This window comes from Carcharodon carcharias, chromosome 8 (assembly GCF_017639515.1).
Source record: "Carcharodon carcharias isolate sCarCar2 chromosome 8, sCarCar2.pri, whole genome shotgun sequence".
NCBI lineage: Eukaryota > Metazoa > Chordata > Chondrichthyes > Lamniformes > Lamnidae > Carcharodon > Carcharodon carcharias.
In genome coordinates, this window is record NC_054474.1 from 72,373,895 (window position 1) to 72,390,649 (window position 16,755).

The 16,755-nt window shown below is 42.7% G+C and overlaps 1 protein-coding gene across 2 annotated transcripts in view; it reads right to left on the reverse strand.

The window, feature by feature from the left end:
- Window positions 1–14,887, reverse strand: part of LOC121281293 (pantothenate kinase 3) — a 38,322-nt gene extending 23,435 nt beyond the window's left edge. For both annotated transcript variants that reach the window (XR_005943851.1, XM_041194163.1), the window contains exon 1: window positions 14,407–14,887. Coding sequence is in view for 1 of the 2 variants with exons in the window: in XM_041194163.1 (XP_041050097.1) it covers window positions 14,407–14,434 (28 nt within the window). In the remaining variant the exon portion in view is untranslated. The remainder of the gene's footprint in view (window positions 1–14,406) is intronic.
- Window positions 14,888–16,755: the final 1,868 nt, after the last annotated feature.

The following is a 16,755-nucleotide window of genomic DNA, read 5'->3' on the forward strand; positions in this document are numbered from 1 at the left end:
ACATGAACACAAAACTCCATCTCACAAACACACACTGATATACATACTCTCCTGTATTTGGAGTAGCAAAATGTGACTGAACCATATGTGAAAATATGAGGAAGAACTGCGTAAACACATTGTGCAGGAGGGCAGGAACTAGCTGCCATGGTGGTGGGGGAGGGTGGGTTACAAACTCACCTTATTATCACATGCAATTATTTAAAATGTGCAAGTCTAATCTGCTTCACCTTTGCAACAAAATCTTCTCCACAATCATTTTAAAAGATTTAATTCACCCATAAATGGCTCATTTGGAACAGTTTTGGGACACAGTGTGACAATGCACTGTTAAGTTTTGTGAACTTGATTTGAGAGCCTGGGCTGGTGAAATTAAAACCTTCTCACTCAATGGGTACAAACAAAAATCCTACTTGAAAAGGGTTCAGCTCTCACCCTGATTGGCATGGGTCTACAAGACATACTGCAAATCCTTGTGTACAAATTACTGATGTTACTCAAAGATTGTAATGGTAGTTGGCATAAAAGGGAGGATTAAGAGGGCACACATTTAACACTGATGAAACTTTGCTATAATGTCAAGAGCAAGTGTAAAAAATTGTCTTAAAAAGGCACAATATAAATCTTTACGAACAAGAATATCACAGGCATGCGCAAATGGAGTGTAACATGCCAGTGGATAGCAGGCACATATCTCTCAATTGGCATGAGCAAAAAAAAGACAACTACCTCAGACAACAATGACAGCAATCTGTATTTACATAAATAGCAGCCTTAATGTAGGAAACATCTCACTGACACTTTGTCGAGATGCAAGATGTGCACTGAATCAAATCAGGGTTCAGTGAAGTGGTCAAAAGTTTGGTTGGTGAGAGATAGGCTTTAGGGAGGAGAATGAAGTGTACAGACAGAATTGCTTAAGGAGGCAATTGCAGAGAAACCCTTAGGCAGCTAAAGGAATGTCCGCCAATGGTGCAAAGCAAAAGGGATTCACAAAAGACAAGTCAGAGGAATGGAGAATTCATGGGAAATTATAGGGCTGGAAGAAGCTACAAATTGACCCAGGAGGCAGGAGGAAAGAGTCCAGTGTGAGGCCATGAGGGATTTAAAAGACAAATTCAAAAAGTTTCACTTTAAGGCAATGAGGGGCTAGGAGTTACCATATGCCAATGTTATGACCCAGCATTTGTTAAAGCTAAGTTATTTAAAAATCCCAGAGGGAAACTTTAAACAACTATCATAACCTATATTTTACTTCTGTATGCTTGAGACGTAGCTCTAAATTCAGGAATCAGGCCACCAGTTCGAGAGGTGTGATATCAAAATACATGAGGCATTTTATTAATTTACATAAGTTAAACATATACATATGGCTACAAATTACTATCATAACTTTTAACAAATTCCTAAACTAATTTCCATTAAGGCAACAGCAACCCCTACATTTTTGAGCAGACACCAGGCAAAGCATTTTCACCTTATGAAATCAAAATTAGGTTCTTTTTACTCTGGTTCCTGTGGAGACAGTTATAGGCTTACAGCTGCTTTGATCTTACATTGTCTCTGCCCTACACACACAAAACTGCTGAAGTTATACCTAGCACAACTCATTGAATGTAAATTCTCATTGTATCGCCACCTCTTTGAACTCCACATCTTCTAACAATAAAACTCCTTTCATAGTACCAATTTTATTAGTAATATAAACATATTGATTGGTCTCTAATAGCTAGGTGCCAGGTTTCACCCCACTTCTTGAATACTTTATTCAAAAAAAAAATGTATACGCACTCTACCTCTCTTACATCTCAAAACGAGTACACAAAGCACCCAGACTAACTGGCTCTAATCTAATTAAGGCACACCCACAGACTAAATCTCTGTTTTAAAAGAAAACTATTTTCCAATAATATTATATACTTGAAGAGCTTTATGACAGTCAATAACAAGCAGTACTTGGAGTAGGGTATTAATTTTGAACAGGTTAGAGTTTACAGGAGATGAAGAATGAGACCCCAAAAGGAAGAGCATTGGGGTAATTAAGTCTGGAGGCAATGAAGGCATTTGAGGGATCCAGAATATTGATCAGAAACTTAGAATACAATAGGATACTCAGGTTATGAACAGTGAGACAATGCCAATAGCATCAGTCAAGATAGAACAAAGTCTGTGGCAAGACTACATGTTAGCCAAGCAGTCTGACAGCACAGAAGCAGTGGAGGGGTACAGTTGGGGCAATTGATGTATCTATGGAAACTCATGTCTGCAAATGGTCATACTGAAGAGCATCAATTAAATGAGGTAAAGGATTGGTCCTAAAGATCCAGAGGGGAGGCTGTGAGTGAAATCCGAAGCCAAATGAGTGCAGCTTTACAGAGCTGGGTAATGATAGGAGATGGCGTGGTCAACCACATCAGAGACTGCAGAGATGTTGAAGAGAGATAGAGCACCATGTTCAGTCAGAGAGAACATTAGGGACTCTTGGTGTATTGTTGGAGGCATTCACTGAAGGAGACGCATGAGAGATAGGCTTTGAATTGAGAAGAAACATAATCAAAGAGGAAGAGGAAAGGTAGTTTGAAATGGAAGAGTTATTAGTAAGGCCTGGGTGATTGGGGCAGTGATGCCCAAGGATGTGTGTTTTTTGACAGCGATGATGTGATTTTGAAAAGGAGAGGGACTCAATTACAAACTTGGCTAGTTTGGGACTAGGAAAGAAAATTGAATGGTGAGGAATTTAATGGGAATGGGGGAGCCGGATGTGACTCATGGATTGGGGAGTGGGGCGGCACAGAAAAGTGAGAATCCACTTTTAACCACGTCATGCAGTTAATTCCAGGGCAGCATTGGAGGAGGTCTATATGGCCAAGGAAAACGTGTTGAAGTAACAAAGTTATTTCATTAGGAGTGAAAAAAAGTTCACCGATTTTATGACCAATTAATTACTTGTTGCCTGGTCAGATAAATGATTCTGTTGCTTTGGTGTAAACAAATTATTCACTGATTCAGCATTAATGCCAAGAGCAGCCATCCAAATACCTGAAGAACCTCAAATACCCATACAACAGGGTAGGGGGAAAAAGAAATCTCAAGTTAACATTTTCACAATTGCTGACTTAATTTTGCTGATCTAGTTAAAAGCAGGATGTTTTTAGAACCAACTTAATCCTCTGAGGGCAATGAAAGAGCATTTCTCCAAATAATTCTACCGTAATGACTAAACTCAACTGTCCAAAGCCATTTTCCTGTCTTTAAACATATAAATTCATAGTGTCTTCAGATTGGGTATGTGCTGGGCAAATAGATTAGAGAGCATAAATCTACTGAACTTGATTAAGCCTTTTGAGCACAGATTATTTTGCTGATTTAATAAATATTCTGCACAAAGGCCACGTCAACCAGTCTGCACACACAGCACGAGTAATGAAAGGTTTGGCACACACAATGAAAACATAAAAGCAGATTTTTTTTGGGGGGGGGGGGGAAACAGAAAAGGGCCATTAAAACCATGAGATCTACAAGATAGCCATGGTTAAGTTGGTAGCACTCTGGCCCTGAGTTGGAAGGTTATGGGTTTGAGCCCCAGTCCAGGGATGGAAGATCAAAATCTAGTCTGACCCTGCATTGTAGGACTGAGGGACTGCTGTACCGTTGAAGGCATTGTCTTTTAGTTGAAACATTAAACTGAGGCCACATCTGTCCTCTCAAGTGGATAGAAAAGATCCCATGGCACTATTTTAACAAACTAGGGAATCCAATATTTATTCCTCAACCAACATCACTAAAACAGATCATCTGATTATTATAATATAGCTGTTGTGGAATCTTGTTTGGCGCAAACTGGAGGCCACGTCTCCTGTATCACAACAGTGACTATGCTTTAAAAGTATTTCACTGGCTGTGATATTTTGGGAAACCCTGAGATTGTTGAAAGCACTATATAAATGCAAGACTTTCTTCAGGTCCTTTGCAGAAATTAACCACAGTGTCATTTTTTCCTCAATTCCTTTAACCACAAAAGGCATCTAATTGCCCCATGAAACCATTTAAACTTCAATATCCAGCCTCTAACAAGATTTAACTGAGAAACATTCACCATTTTTAGACCAGAAGTACTCACTGAGAATCACTGCAATAGAGCAGTAAGCACATTTCTGCAGTTACCCCTTGCATTGAATAATATTATATTAGCCCTTTAAAGAGTAACACTTGGATTAGAGCCTTTTACAGGTTTAAGCAATCTCAACAATTTTCATCACTGTTTTCTAGTTCTGGCTAATTATTTCTAAATAATGAAGGGAAACTACAAAACAATGAAGATGTTTAGATCTCAGTTGGTTTTAATTCCTCAATCTTTTCATTAATCTTATCTGACCAAACAGTGAATTCAATTTATTATTTTAGATCAAAGTGAGGTGATTTGCTGTTGGATCAGGCCAGTGAATAAACTAGCAAATGCACTGGATCAGACAAATTAACTATGTAGGGTCACAGTGTGCAGGTCGATCTGCGGATAAGAAAACCCCATTTTCTCAGTACCAACATGCATGTTTAGGCCTACAGTCAGTATATCAGGCAATCCCCTCAGCAACCCCGCTTTTCTGCTCCTAAATTTCATAAGTCTATTTGGATTATACCAGTTTCTAAAGCATCGATGTTTAAAAATATTGAAATGCAGTATGACTGCATGAGTTCAATCACACCATGGGGAAACATCACTGAACTTTATAGTTACATGAGAAACAATGATTTACAAGAAATCAGTTAGTGAAACCATGTTCAGAATTTGCAATAAAATGGATGTAAAATTTTTCATTCTAGTTAGTAACATTTTTTCTTACCGTTCTATGCAAACCGTAAAACCACCCAGTGGACAAAACCTAGTGGGTGGCTTGTATACATTTTATCAACTCAGCTCTGGGGATTGCTGGAACCTGCAGTAGTTTTGCAGGGATTTTGTTAATCCCAGAAACTCAAGATGGGACACTGGTGGACAGTAAAGGCGATTGAAGTTGAGTTGATTTACATCTAAAGACAGTCTGAGCGACATTGATAGATGAATAGTTTTTATGTTAACTGAACGTGCACAGTTTCGATTGATTTAAAAGCAGAAACATGTTTTTATGGAATTACATGTGCGTGAAATAATCAAGTACAGATCGATGGTCCCCCATGTTGTTTCACTGCTGGTAGATTATAATAGAGGGAGGAAAAGCTTTAATTTTTGCATTAGAACTTAGTGCATCTTTAGTATGTTTCTCGTTTCCTTCCATGTGTGCAGTTAGATGGACGGAAAGTGATTTATTTTATTTTGATTCAGATTTCTATTGCAAGGCACCGGAGCTAAGTGGATTTATCAAGTAAAATATTCCTCCTCCCCAAAGAGAGTAGAGTTCGGCTTTGCCATCTTCCCACATAAGCATTGTGCAGTTTTTCAGTGCCTCCCAATGGAGACGGATTCAAGTATTTGCATCCCTTGTTGCTACTTGACAGATACTTTACTTGGCGGATAAGTCAACCTCTGTTTTTGGAAGGATTTTTCAAAGCCTCAAAGATTGACTTAAAGCTGCAAACTACAGCACTATATTAAAACAAAGTTATGTGCCTAAACAATTTCATGAATTGGGTAACATTTATATTGGAACTAGTAGAAGTAAAAACTCAAGATTTCTGACTGTTACACAACTAAAGTCTTGTGCAACTGTTACAATAAATTACTTCACATACAGCAAGACATTTGGCTTTTGCAATGTTATAACTCTTATGAGAGTTTCAGCACGTGGACTGGAATGGTTCAAGGCAATGGCTCATCACCACTTTCTCCAGGGCAGTTAGGGATAGACAATAAAGACTGAAATAAAAATACCGGGAAAACCTCAGCAAGTCTGACAGCATCTGCAGAGAGGAACACAGTTAACGTTTCGAGTCCGTATAACTCTTCACAGAACTAAGGAAAAATAGAAAAGAGGTGAAATATAAGCTGGTTTAAAGGTGGGGGGTGGGGGGTGGTGGTGGTGTGGGGGACAGGACAGCTGGATAGATGGCCAGTGATAGGTGGAGATTGCCAAAATATGTCACAGGCAAAAGGACAAAGAGGTGTTGAAGGCGGTGATATTATTTAAGGAATGTGCTAATAGGTGACATTAAGGGTTGAAAGCAGGATGAGCAAGGTACAGATAGCCCTAGTGGGGGGTGGGGTGGGGGGAAGGGATCGAAATAGGCTAAAACGGTAGAGATAAAACAATGGATGGAAATACATTTAAAAACAATGGAGATAGGTGGGAAAAGAAAAATCTATATAAATTATTGGAAAAAAGGGAGATCAGAAAGGGGGTGGGGATGGAGGTGAGAGTTCATGATCTAAAATTGTTGAACTCAATATTCAATCCGTAAGGCTGTAAAGTGCCTAGTCAGAAGATGAGGTGCTGTTCCTCCAGGTTACGTTGAGCTTCACTGGAACAATGCAGCAGGCCAAGGACAGTCTTGTGGGCATGAGAGCAGGGTGGAGTGTTGAAATGGCAAGCAATAGGGAGGTCTGGGTCATGCTTGTGGACAGACCGAAGATGTTCTGCAAGGCAGTCACCCAGTCTACATTTGGTCTCTCCAATGTAGAGGAAACCGTATTGGGAACAGCTGGAGAAGTAGAGTGGGGAACAAAGAAATGGCGGAGGAACTGAATAGGTACTTTGCGTCAGTCTTCATGGCGGAAGACACGAGTAACATCCCCAAACTTCAAGAGAGTCGGGGGGGGCAGAGGTGAGTATGGTGGCCATTACCAAGAAGAAGGTGCTAGGAAAACTGAAAGGTCTGAAGGTGGATAAATCACCTGGACCAGATGGATTACACTCCAGAGTTCAGAAGGAAATAGCTGAAGAGATAGTGGAGGCATTAGTGGTGATCTTTCAGGAATCACTGGAGTCAAGGGGGGTCCCAGCGGACTGGAAAATCGCTAATGTAACCTCCCTGTTTAAGAAGGGAATGAGGCAAAAGACGGGAAATTACAGGCCGATTAGCCTGACCTCAGTCATTGGTAAGATTTTAGAGTCCATGATTATGGATGAGATTTCAGAATATTTGGAAGTGCATGGTAAAATATGGCAAAGTCAGCATGATTTCATCAAGGGGAGGTCATGCCTGACAAATCTATTAGAATTCTTTGAGGAGGTAACAAGTAGGTTAGACAAAGGAGAGCCAAGGGATGTTATCTACTTGGACTTCCAGAAGGCCTTTGACAAGGCACAGGAGGCTGCTCAGTAAGATAACAGCCTGTGGTGTTAGAGGCAAGGTACTCGCATGGATAGAAGATTGGCTGCCTGGCAGGAGGCAGAGAGTGGGGATAAGGAGGTCCTTCTCAGGATGGCAGCCAGTGACTAGTGGAGTTCCGCAGGGGTCAGTGTTGGGACCACAACTTTTCACTTTATTTTTAATGATCTAGATGAAGGAACTGAGGGCATCCTGGCTAAGTTTGCAGATGATACAAAGATAGGTGGAGGGACAGGTAGTATTGAGGAGGCGGGGAGGCTGCAGAAGGATTTGGACAGGTTAGGAGAATGGGCAAAGAAGTGGCAGATGGAATACAACGTGGGGAAGTGTGAGGTCATGCACTTTGGTAGAAAGAATAGGGGCATAGACTATTTTCTAAATGGGGAGAGAATTTAGAAATCTGGAGCACAAAGGGACTTGAGAGCCCTAGCCCAGGATTCTCTTAACATTAACTTGCAGGTTGAGTCGGTTGTTAGGAAAGCAAATGCCATGTTGGCATTTATTTTGAGAGGACTAGAATATAAAAGCAGGGATGTGCTGCTGAGGCTTTATAAGGCTCTGGTCAGACCACATTTAGAATATTGTGAGCAATTTTGGGCCCCGTATCTCAGGATGTTCTGGCCCTGGAGAGGGTCCAGAGGAGGTTCACGAGAACGATCCCAGGAATGAAAGGCTTAAAATGAGGAACGTTTGAGGACTCTGGGTCTATACTCGATGGAGTTTAGAAGGATGAGGGGGGATCTGATTGAAACTTACAGAATACTGAAAGGCCTGGATAGAGTAGACGTGGGGAAGATGTTTTCATTGATAGGAGAGACTAGGACCCAAGCGCACAGCCTCAGAGTAAAGGGAAGACCTTTTAGAAAAGAGATGAGAAGAAACTTCTTTAGCCAGAGAGTGGTGAATCTACTGAATTCATTGCCACAGAAGGCTGTGGAGGCCAGGTCATTGAGTGGATTTAAGACTGAGATAGATAGGTTCTTAATTGGTAAGGAGATCAAAGGTTACGGGGAGAAGGCGGGATAATGGGGTTAAGAAACTTATCAGCCATGATGGAATGGTGGAGCAGACTCAATGGGCCGAATGGCCTAATTTCTGCTCCAATGTCTTATGGTCTTACCCATCTTTCCTAAAAATCCTTGTTTGAATCTCTCCAATTCAATTTCCATCCGTACTACAGCAGTAAAATGGCACTAACCAAGGTCCCAAATGAGATCCTCACTGTGGTGTATAATTCCTCTTCATCCGGTTCAGCTGAATGGAACTGTCCTTGTTTAGTTCTTCTGCACCTATCCAACCACAGGCAGGGCATGTACATCAATGACTTCTCTTGCTTCCGCATTATTACTTCTGGATTTCCCAAAGGGTCAATTCTTGGTCCCTTATCTGCCTCATACATATGTTGCCCCTTGACAACATAACTCACAGGCAGGAGGCCAGCTTCCACTTGTGACAGCCAGCTCTCTTTCTTTACCAGTCCTGTTGACTGCTTCACAGGTTGTCAAGACTTCCTAGGTCCAGTCATGAATAACCCACAATTTCTGTCAATCAAATTGGGAAGACAGAAGCCATTGCTGTACTACAAACTGTACTCATGCCACTGATTCAACCGCACTCTCTGCACGGGCAAAGATTCAAGCTGAACCAGACTGCTTGCAACCTCAGCATCCTATTCAGCCCCAGTCTGAATTCCAGATGCCATCTCCCTTCTATCAAAAAGACTCCCTTCATCCACCATCTGGCCACCTCTGCCTCAGCCCATCTGCTACAGAAACTATCACCCATACCTTAGCCACTTCCAGTCTTTGCTACTGCAATGCACTCTAGCCAATCTTTCATTCTCAACACTAAAATTTAGCCCATCCAAAATTCTGCCAACCATATTTATCCCAATCTCCCAACTCCTCAAATTTAAAATTCTCATCCTCTTGTGGCGTACCTACCCATCTTTGTTAACTCAAGATCTAGAACCTGTACTGCTGACCTCTGATTCCTCTGCTTCTCTGACTGACCTCATGTGCATAACCCTCCTTCATCTCATTATTGGAAAAGGATTACATTTCTGTTTGGTTAATCAATTTGTAACTTGCGACACCTAGTGAGCGGATCGGTGCTGAAGATACAACTATGCATTTTTAGTTTGACTATTTCAAGACATGCAAGCTAAAATTCAACAAATTAAACAGCTTTTTTCCCCTTATTCATTCAGGGATGTGTGTCACTGGCAAACCAGCATTTGCTGCCCACCCCTATTGCACTCCAGAAGGTGGTGGTGGTCCACCTTCTTGAGCCACTGCAGTCAATATGGTGTAAGTATACTCACATTGTAGGAAAGAAGAGCTCCAAATGAAAAATTGTTCAAGGAGAAAAATCACTAATTCTATTTCAAACGGAGCTACTCAGAGGTTAATGGCTGAAATTTTGAAATCATGTTTTATAACAGTGGGAGACAGTTAGAGGGAGGTCTTGTGGCAGCGGGTAATGCCCCTTCCTCTGAACCAGAAGCTCTGGGTTCGAATCCCATTCCAGGAGTTGATGGCCATAGATGATGTGTTCATAACATGGCCAAAGAGGTCAATTACCAACCCATAAATCCTTCCAATACACCTATGGCAGATGGTAAGAGCTGAAAGTCTCCTGGTCAACCATACTTGATGTGGAGTGGTGCCAACTCAAGCTATACTCTGGCTTTTGTTCCAGGACAAACTATGGAAAACAGACATAAGCATGTGCTTCGTCTGTCTCCTACATCTTCAGGCACAAGAGGAGAATCAAGATGATGATACAGTTAGGAGGCAGTAGTCCTGGGATCCCTCAGCATCGACTTGAGATCATGAAGTCTCACAGCATGAGGCCAAACATGGTTGCCACTTACTGCCCATCCACAACTAATGAATTAGCACTCCTCCATGTCGAACACGAGTTGCAAGTACCGAGGGTGTCAAGGATGCAGAATGTACTCTGGGTGGGGGACTTCAACATTCATCACCAAGTGTTATTTGGTAGTGCCACTACTGACCAAGCTGGCTGTGTCCTGAAGCACATAGCTGGGTCTGTATTATTAGGTGGTGAGAACACCAATAGGAAGGAAAAACCTATTTGACCTTGCCTCACATGCATCTGTCCATGACAACATTAGTAGAGCCCAAGTCCCTGTCTTCACACTCAGGATACCACTCAGAGTGGCACTACCAGTATGTTAAATGGGATAGATTCAGAACGAACAGCTTGAAACTAGGCACCCATGAGGCACAGTGCCAAGAGCCATCAGTAGCAGAATTGTATTCAACCACAATCTGTAACCTCAAGGCCTGGCATATCTCCCACTCTATCATTACCACCAAGTCAGAGATCAATCCTTGTCCAAAGGGGAGTGCAGGGGAACATTGTCAGGAGCAGCACCAGACATACATAAAAATGAGGTGTCAACCTGGTGAAGCAACACAACAGGACTACATGCATGCCAAACAGTGGAAGCAGCGTGCAATAGAGTGCTAAGCGATCCCATAACCAACAGAGCAGATCAAAGCTCTACAGTCCTGCCACATCCAGCCATGAATTGTGGTAGACAAATAACAGTAGGAGGCACCACAAATATCCCCATCCTTAATGATGGTGGAGCCAAACAAATTAGTGCAAAAGACAAGGCTGAAGCACGCACAACCACCTTCAGACAGAAGTGCTGTGTGAATGATTCTCGGCCTCCTCTTGGGATTTCCAATATCAAAGATGTCAGTCTTTAGTCAATTCGATTCACTCCACATGATGTCAAGAAATTGGTGAAAGCATTGGATACAACAAAGGTTATGGGCCCTGACAATATCTTGGCTGTAGTACTGAAGACTTGTGCTGCAGAACTGGTTGCATCCCTGCCCAAGCTGCTCCTGAACAGCTCATGGCATCTATCAGACAGACAATGTGGAAAATTGCCCAGATACATCTTATCTACAAAATGCAGGACAAATCCAATCCAGCCAAATACCGCCACATCAGTCTACTCTCGATCATCAGCCAGGTGACGGAAGGGGTCATCAATGGTGCTATGAAGCGACACTTGCTCAGTAATAACCTGCTCACTGTTGCTCAGTTTGGGTTCTGCCAGGGCCACTCAGATCCTGACCTCACTATGGCCTTTGCTGAAACATGGACGAAAGAGCGACTGCCCTTGAGATCGAGGCAGTATTTGACCAAGTATGACATCAAGGAGCCCTAGCAAAACTGGTGTCAATAGAAATTGCAGCAGGAAACTCTCCATTGTTTGGAGTCATACCTAGCACAAAGGAATATAGTTGTACTTGTTGGAGGTCAATCATCTCAGCCCCAGAACATTGGTGCGGTAGTTCCTTAGGGTAGTGTCCTAGGGCCAAACATCTTTAGCTGCTTCATCAATGACCTTCCTTCCATCATAAGATCAGAAGTGGGCATGTTTGCTGTTGATTGCACAATGTTCAGCACCATTCATGACTCCTCAGATACTGAAGCAGTTCATGTCCATATACCACAGACCTTAACAACACCCAGACTTGGCTGATGAATGGGTAGTAACATTCACACTACAAGTGCCAGGCAATAGCCATCTCCAACAAGAGAGAATTGAACTGGCTGCCCTTGAGATTCTCTAACATTACCATTGCTGAATCCCCCATCTTCAACATCCTGAAGGTTACCATTGACCAGAACCTGAACTGGATGAGCCATATAATGTGGCTACAAAAGCAGGTTAGAGACTAGGAATTCTGAAACAAACTCGTTTGCTGACTCTCCAAAGCCTGTCCACCATCTACAAAGCACAAGTCAGGGTCACTGACAGAATGCCCTCCACTTGCCTGGATGACTACAGCCAAGTGCAGCTCCAAAAACAATGAAGAAGCTTGACACCATCTAGGACAAAACAGCTCACTTGATTGGCACCCTATCTACCATCGACATAGTGTAGCAGTGTGTTCCATATACAAATGCAGCAACGCACCAAAGATGCTTGCAAAAATAGCACCTTCCAAATCCAGCTCTATCACCTAGGAGGACATCAGGTGCAAGTATGGCGTTCCCTTTCTTCCTCTCCAAAGTACACATTATCCGGACTTGGAACAAAATTGCCATCGCTTCACTGTTGCTGGGTCAGAAATCTGGAACCCCTTCCCTAATAGCATTGTGGATGTACTTACACCAGGATGTAACTGCAGCGGTTCAAGGTGGCAGCTTACTACCACCTCAAGGGCAATTAAGGATGGGCAACAAATGCCAGTCTTGCCAGTGACATTCACATCCCATGAAAGAATAATTATAAAAAAATTCCAATACTAGCAGGTATACTTGCATCACTAGTCAAGGTTTAAATGCCAAACATTGCAACAGTTGGCTTTTAAAAAAGCTAACAATCTGTGCAAGGCTGACAATTTGAAATTCTTGCTATAACCTTATCAAATCATTATACCACCAATAAGAATAATTTAGAACAAAATATGCTGTTGGATTTTTAAACTGTCTTGTACTCAAAGGAAGTAAATTAACCTAGAAAACAAATCTGTGAATCAAACCAGTCCTTACATTTGGAAAAAAAAAGGGTGGGATACCGGTGGTTTAAATATGCGTAATTAATCTCAAACAGCAAGTCTAGATTTGAGTATTTTTTAATCATTAGGTGGAACTGCTGCTTTACCACTATACTTAAACTACTCATTCCTAAAGAACATTTACCCCTTAATGGGAGAGTCACACCTACTTATTTGAATAGGTCATCGCGATTTGTTCACAATCTCAGAAGCATAATTTGCACCAACCTAACAATAAGGGCAATTATTAATCAGATATTTAAAAATAGTTATACAAATTGAATTTAAAATCTTTGCTTCATTGTGTTAATACTCAGCATTTAATCGAGGCATTTTTTTGAATTGCCACGGATTTATTAAATGATCAAGATGCAAGGTTAACTCTTTTCATTTAAAAAAAGCATTGTTTATTAGAAGAACATCTTTAATTGAATAGGTTTCCAGTCACAATACATAGAGATGATTCACACAAACATCCATAGTTGTCATATACATTCAAGGGGGGTTTGGAAAGCTTATGCCTGCATGTCATCATTATAGAATGATGTAATAATAGATCATACAAAGTTATTACACAACTAGAGAAGTGACAGGAATGGCTAAATATTGCAAAGCATGCTGCCTTGAAACATAGGAGTAGGAGTAGGCCATTCAGCCCCTCAAGCCTGTCCATTCAACCAGATCATGGCTGATCGTTAACCTCCAGGCCATTTTCCCACGCTATCACCACATCCCTTGATGTCATTTGTATCTAGAACCATTTTCTGTCTTGGACATACTCAATTTCCGAGCTTCTAAAGCTCTCTGGGGCACAGCATTCCAAAAATTCACTAACCTCTGACTGGAGAAATTCCTCATCTCAGTTCTAAATGCCCTTATTCTGAGAGGGGGACCCCTGGTTCCAGAGAACCCCCACCAAGCCAGGGAAAACATTCTATCTGCATGTACCGTGTCAAGCCCCTTAAGAATTCTCTAAGTTTCAATAAGATCAGTGAACATCATGACAACTGATGCAGTATCAGAACAATGCACTTGGCCCTATATGTATATTCAAATTGTATATATTTTTAAAAATGTATATTCAGAGAAAATTCGAACAAACCCTTCCCAGTAAATTTTCCGAAGCATGTGGAAAAAACCGAAAAATACGATGTCAAACGCACCTTAGTCAGAAAAAGAGGGGGATACTGGAGCTAGCGCCGTGATCACACACCACTGAAAAAAATGAAACAATTTACACGTTTCTCAGAATTAAGAACACAAGCGCCTCTTCCGTTGCTATCGTGGCTCTACTTCCTGAAGGGGAAAATTAGCGTTGCAAATGGCTATTTCCTGAAAGATGGTTCTCGCACGTCGTTTCATTTCAGCGGTTACTTCATTTCGATGTACTGAAAATCGACTCTTTCAGAGATGACCCAGGGACATATTTCGGTGCCATCGAGCATTTAAACTACATTTGACTGCTCGCTTCTCAAATACGGCTGAAATGTGGAATAAATTGTAATATTATCTCCCCCTCCCCCTAGTTTTACACCCGAATCTTAACGATGTTATTTCTCTGGGAGCACGGGTTAACAATTTAATAACTCACAAGGCTTCTTTGCGTCCTTGATCTTCATGTTGCTGTTTCGAGAGAGAGACACAGATGATTTGACAGCAGCTCAGCTCGACTCGGCCTCTTTTTTTAAATGCGTGGGTTGAAGGAATCAGCCGAGGGGGAGGGTGGCGGGGGTGGTGGGGAGGAGGAGGAGGAGGAGGATGCACGATCCGTCGACGCTAATCTGGCGCCGAATCGGTGTAGTGTCGTCGGATCGAATCACAGAGTAGACAGTTGCCCGGTACCTACACCGATCATCCCCTCCTGCTCAGTGCTGAGTGCGGCCGCCCTGCGGAAAGACGGTGCTCAGCCAGCGGCAGAGTCCGCCTCCCCTTGGGCTGAGAGCACAATTCAGGGAGCAGGGGAGGAGCTGGTCATGGAATTCGATCCCCCTCACGTCCTCCTCCTGCAGCTGATTGCGGTGCTGCTCACCTGGGCGCGGCTCGAGCTGTATCAAGGACTCGCTATCTCCCCAGATCCGGGCCACTTTCGATTGGAACGCTACTACTTTCGGAACACGTCACATCCTCCCCACGCCGCGCCTGCGCCAGCGGCGCAATGTCCCCTGGGATATGTAGTCCCCACGCTCCACGTTTCCCCTGACTGCGGAGTCGAATGGGAACTACAACCCCAGACAGCTCCGCGAGCATCACATACCCCAAGCTCGCTCCGATTGACAGGTGGGAACGGTTCCCTTCAATGAACTCGAAGGATGTTGAGGAAGTGTGAGGTGGAGAAAGAAGATTAATGAGTGAAAGCTGTGACTATGCTGTTTTATTTTGTGCACTCTTCTTGAGAGCCTATGCAAATAGCACAGTAGGATTTTTAAAGTTTGGAAATGTTACTGTTATTTTTTGTTAGTATAAATACCAGACAAGGTTGAATACAAAACAAAAACAGAATTACCTGGAAAAACTCAGCAGGTCTGGCAGCATCGGCGGAGAAGAAAAGAGTTGACGTTTCGAGTCCTCATGACCTTTCGACAGAACTTGCTCAAGTTCTGTCGAAGGGTCATGAGGACTCGAAACGTCAACTCTTTTCTTCTCCGCCGATGCTGCCAGACCTGCTGAGTTTTTCCAGGTAATTCTGTTTTTGTTTTGGATTTCCAGCATCCGCAGTTTTTTTGTTTTTATTATTAAGGTTGAAGACAATATATGTTGGCCACATGGAATTTAACAAAACATTTGACAAAGTGCCATATGAAAGGCTGATAACAAAATTGAGGCTCATGGAATAGGAGGGTCAGTGTCAGCTTGGAAAAATAATTGGCTGAAGGAGAGAAAACAGTGAGTTGTGGATAATTGTTATTTTTCAGACTGGAGGATGGTAGACAGTGCTGTTCCCTGAGGACCAGTGCTAGGACAGCTGCGTTTCAGGGGCACCACATGGTTGGGAGGGGGTGCCACACATTTGTGGAGGACCTGCCTAATTGGGGGCTGCTGTGCGGTCAGGAGGCGTAGTTGAGTGGAGTGGGCACGGTCGGGTGAAGTGCTGCGTGGTCTGGGGTCATGACCCCCCGATTGCACGGTGTCCCCAACCACGCAGCATCCCCCATGAATGCGACCTCCAATTGCATGGTGCTCCCCCGACTGCGCGGCAACCCCCAGACCACGTGACATCCCCTAGCCGCTTGGCCCTCCCACTGGCCACTCAGCCCCTGATCCCAACCAGCTACCCACCCCCAACTCCACCACCACTTGAACTTTACCTTAGAAACCTACCTTCTCCCAGGCTTGAAAGTGGCTGGACCTTTAAACCTACCTGATTTACTGCAGCTAGTGCCATAAAAAAGGGTGTGTGGCATTCTTATACCTGACTGTGCAGTCCTCGACTGAAGGCCTCTGGAGCATGCTGCCTCACACAGTTCTGGCCCTACCTGAGTCTGAAGGTTGGGTGAGAAAGGATAGCCTTGATTTTGAGGAAAGAAGTTAGGAATGGAGTGGTAATCCACTCTGTGGAAGCTCAGGCTCTATGTTTTCCAGTTTTGTGAGGATGCTGGAGCATGCAGTGTGTGTGTGGCTCGCATAATATAACCAGCATATATTATACTCCTATACCAGTGCAGATTGTTGATCTTCTATCCCAGTTGTAACACTAGGAGTGTGCAGTTTCTCTAGCCCCACTACTCAACAGGTCGCACCATAAGTGTAAATGTTTAATTCACTCACCAAAATGGCCAATTGTTTACCCTCACAGTTGTTAGACCCAGAATAAAAGTGGTTTTAACCTGGCTTTTTTCAATGAATTCAGAATGATTGATTTATTATGAAACAATACTTTAAAAGAAATAAATTGCAAAAACTGGTTACCATCCAATTTGCATTCCGGAAGTGTAACAATATA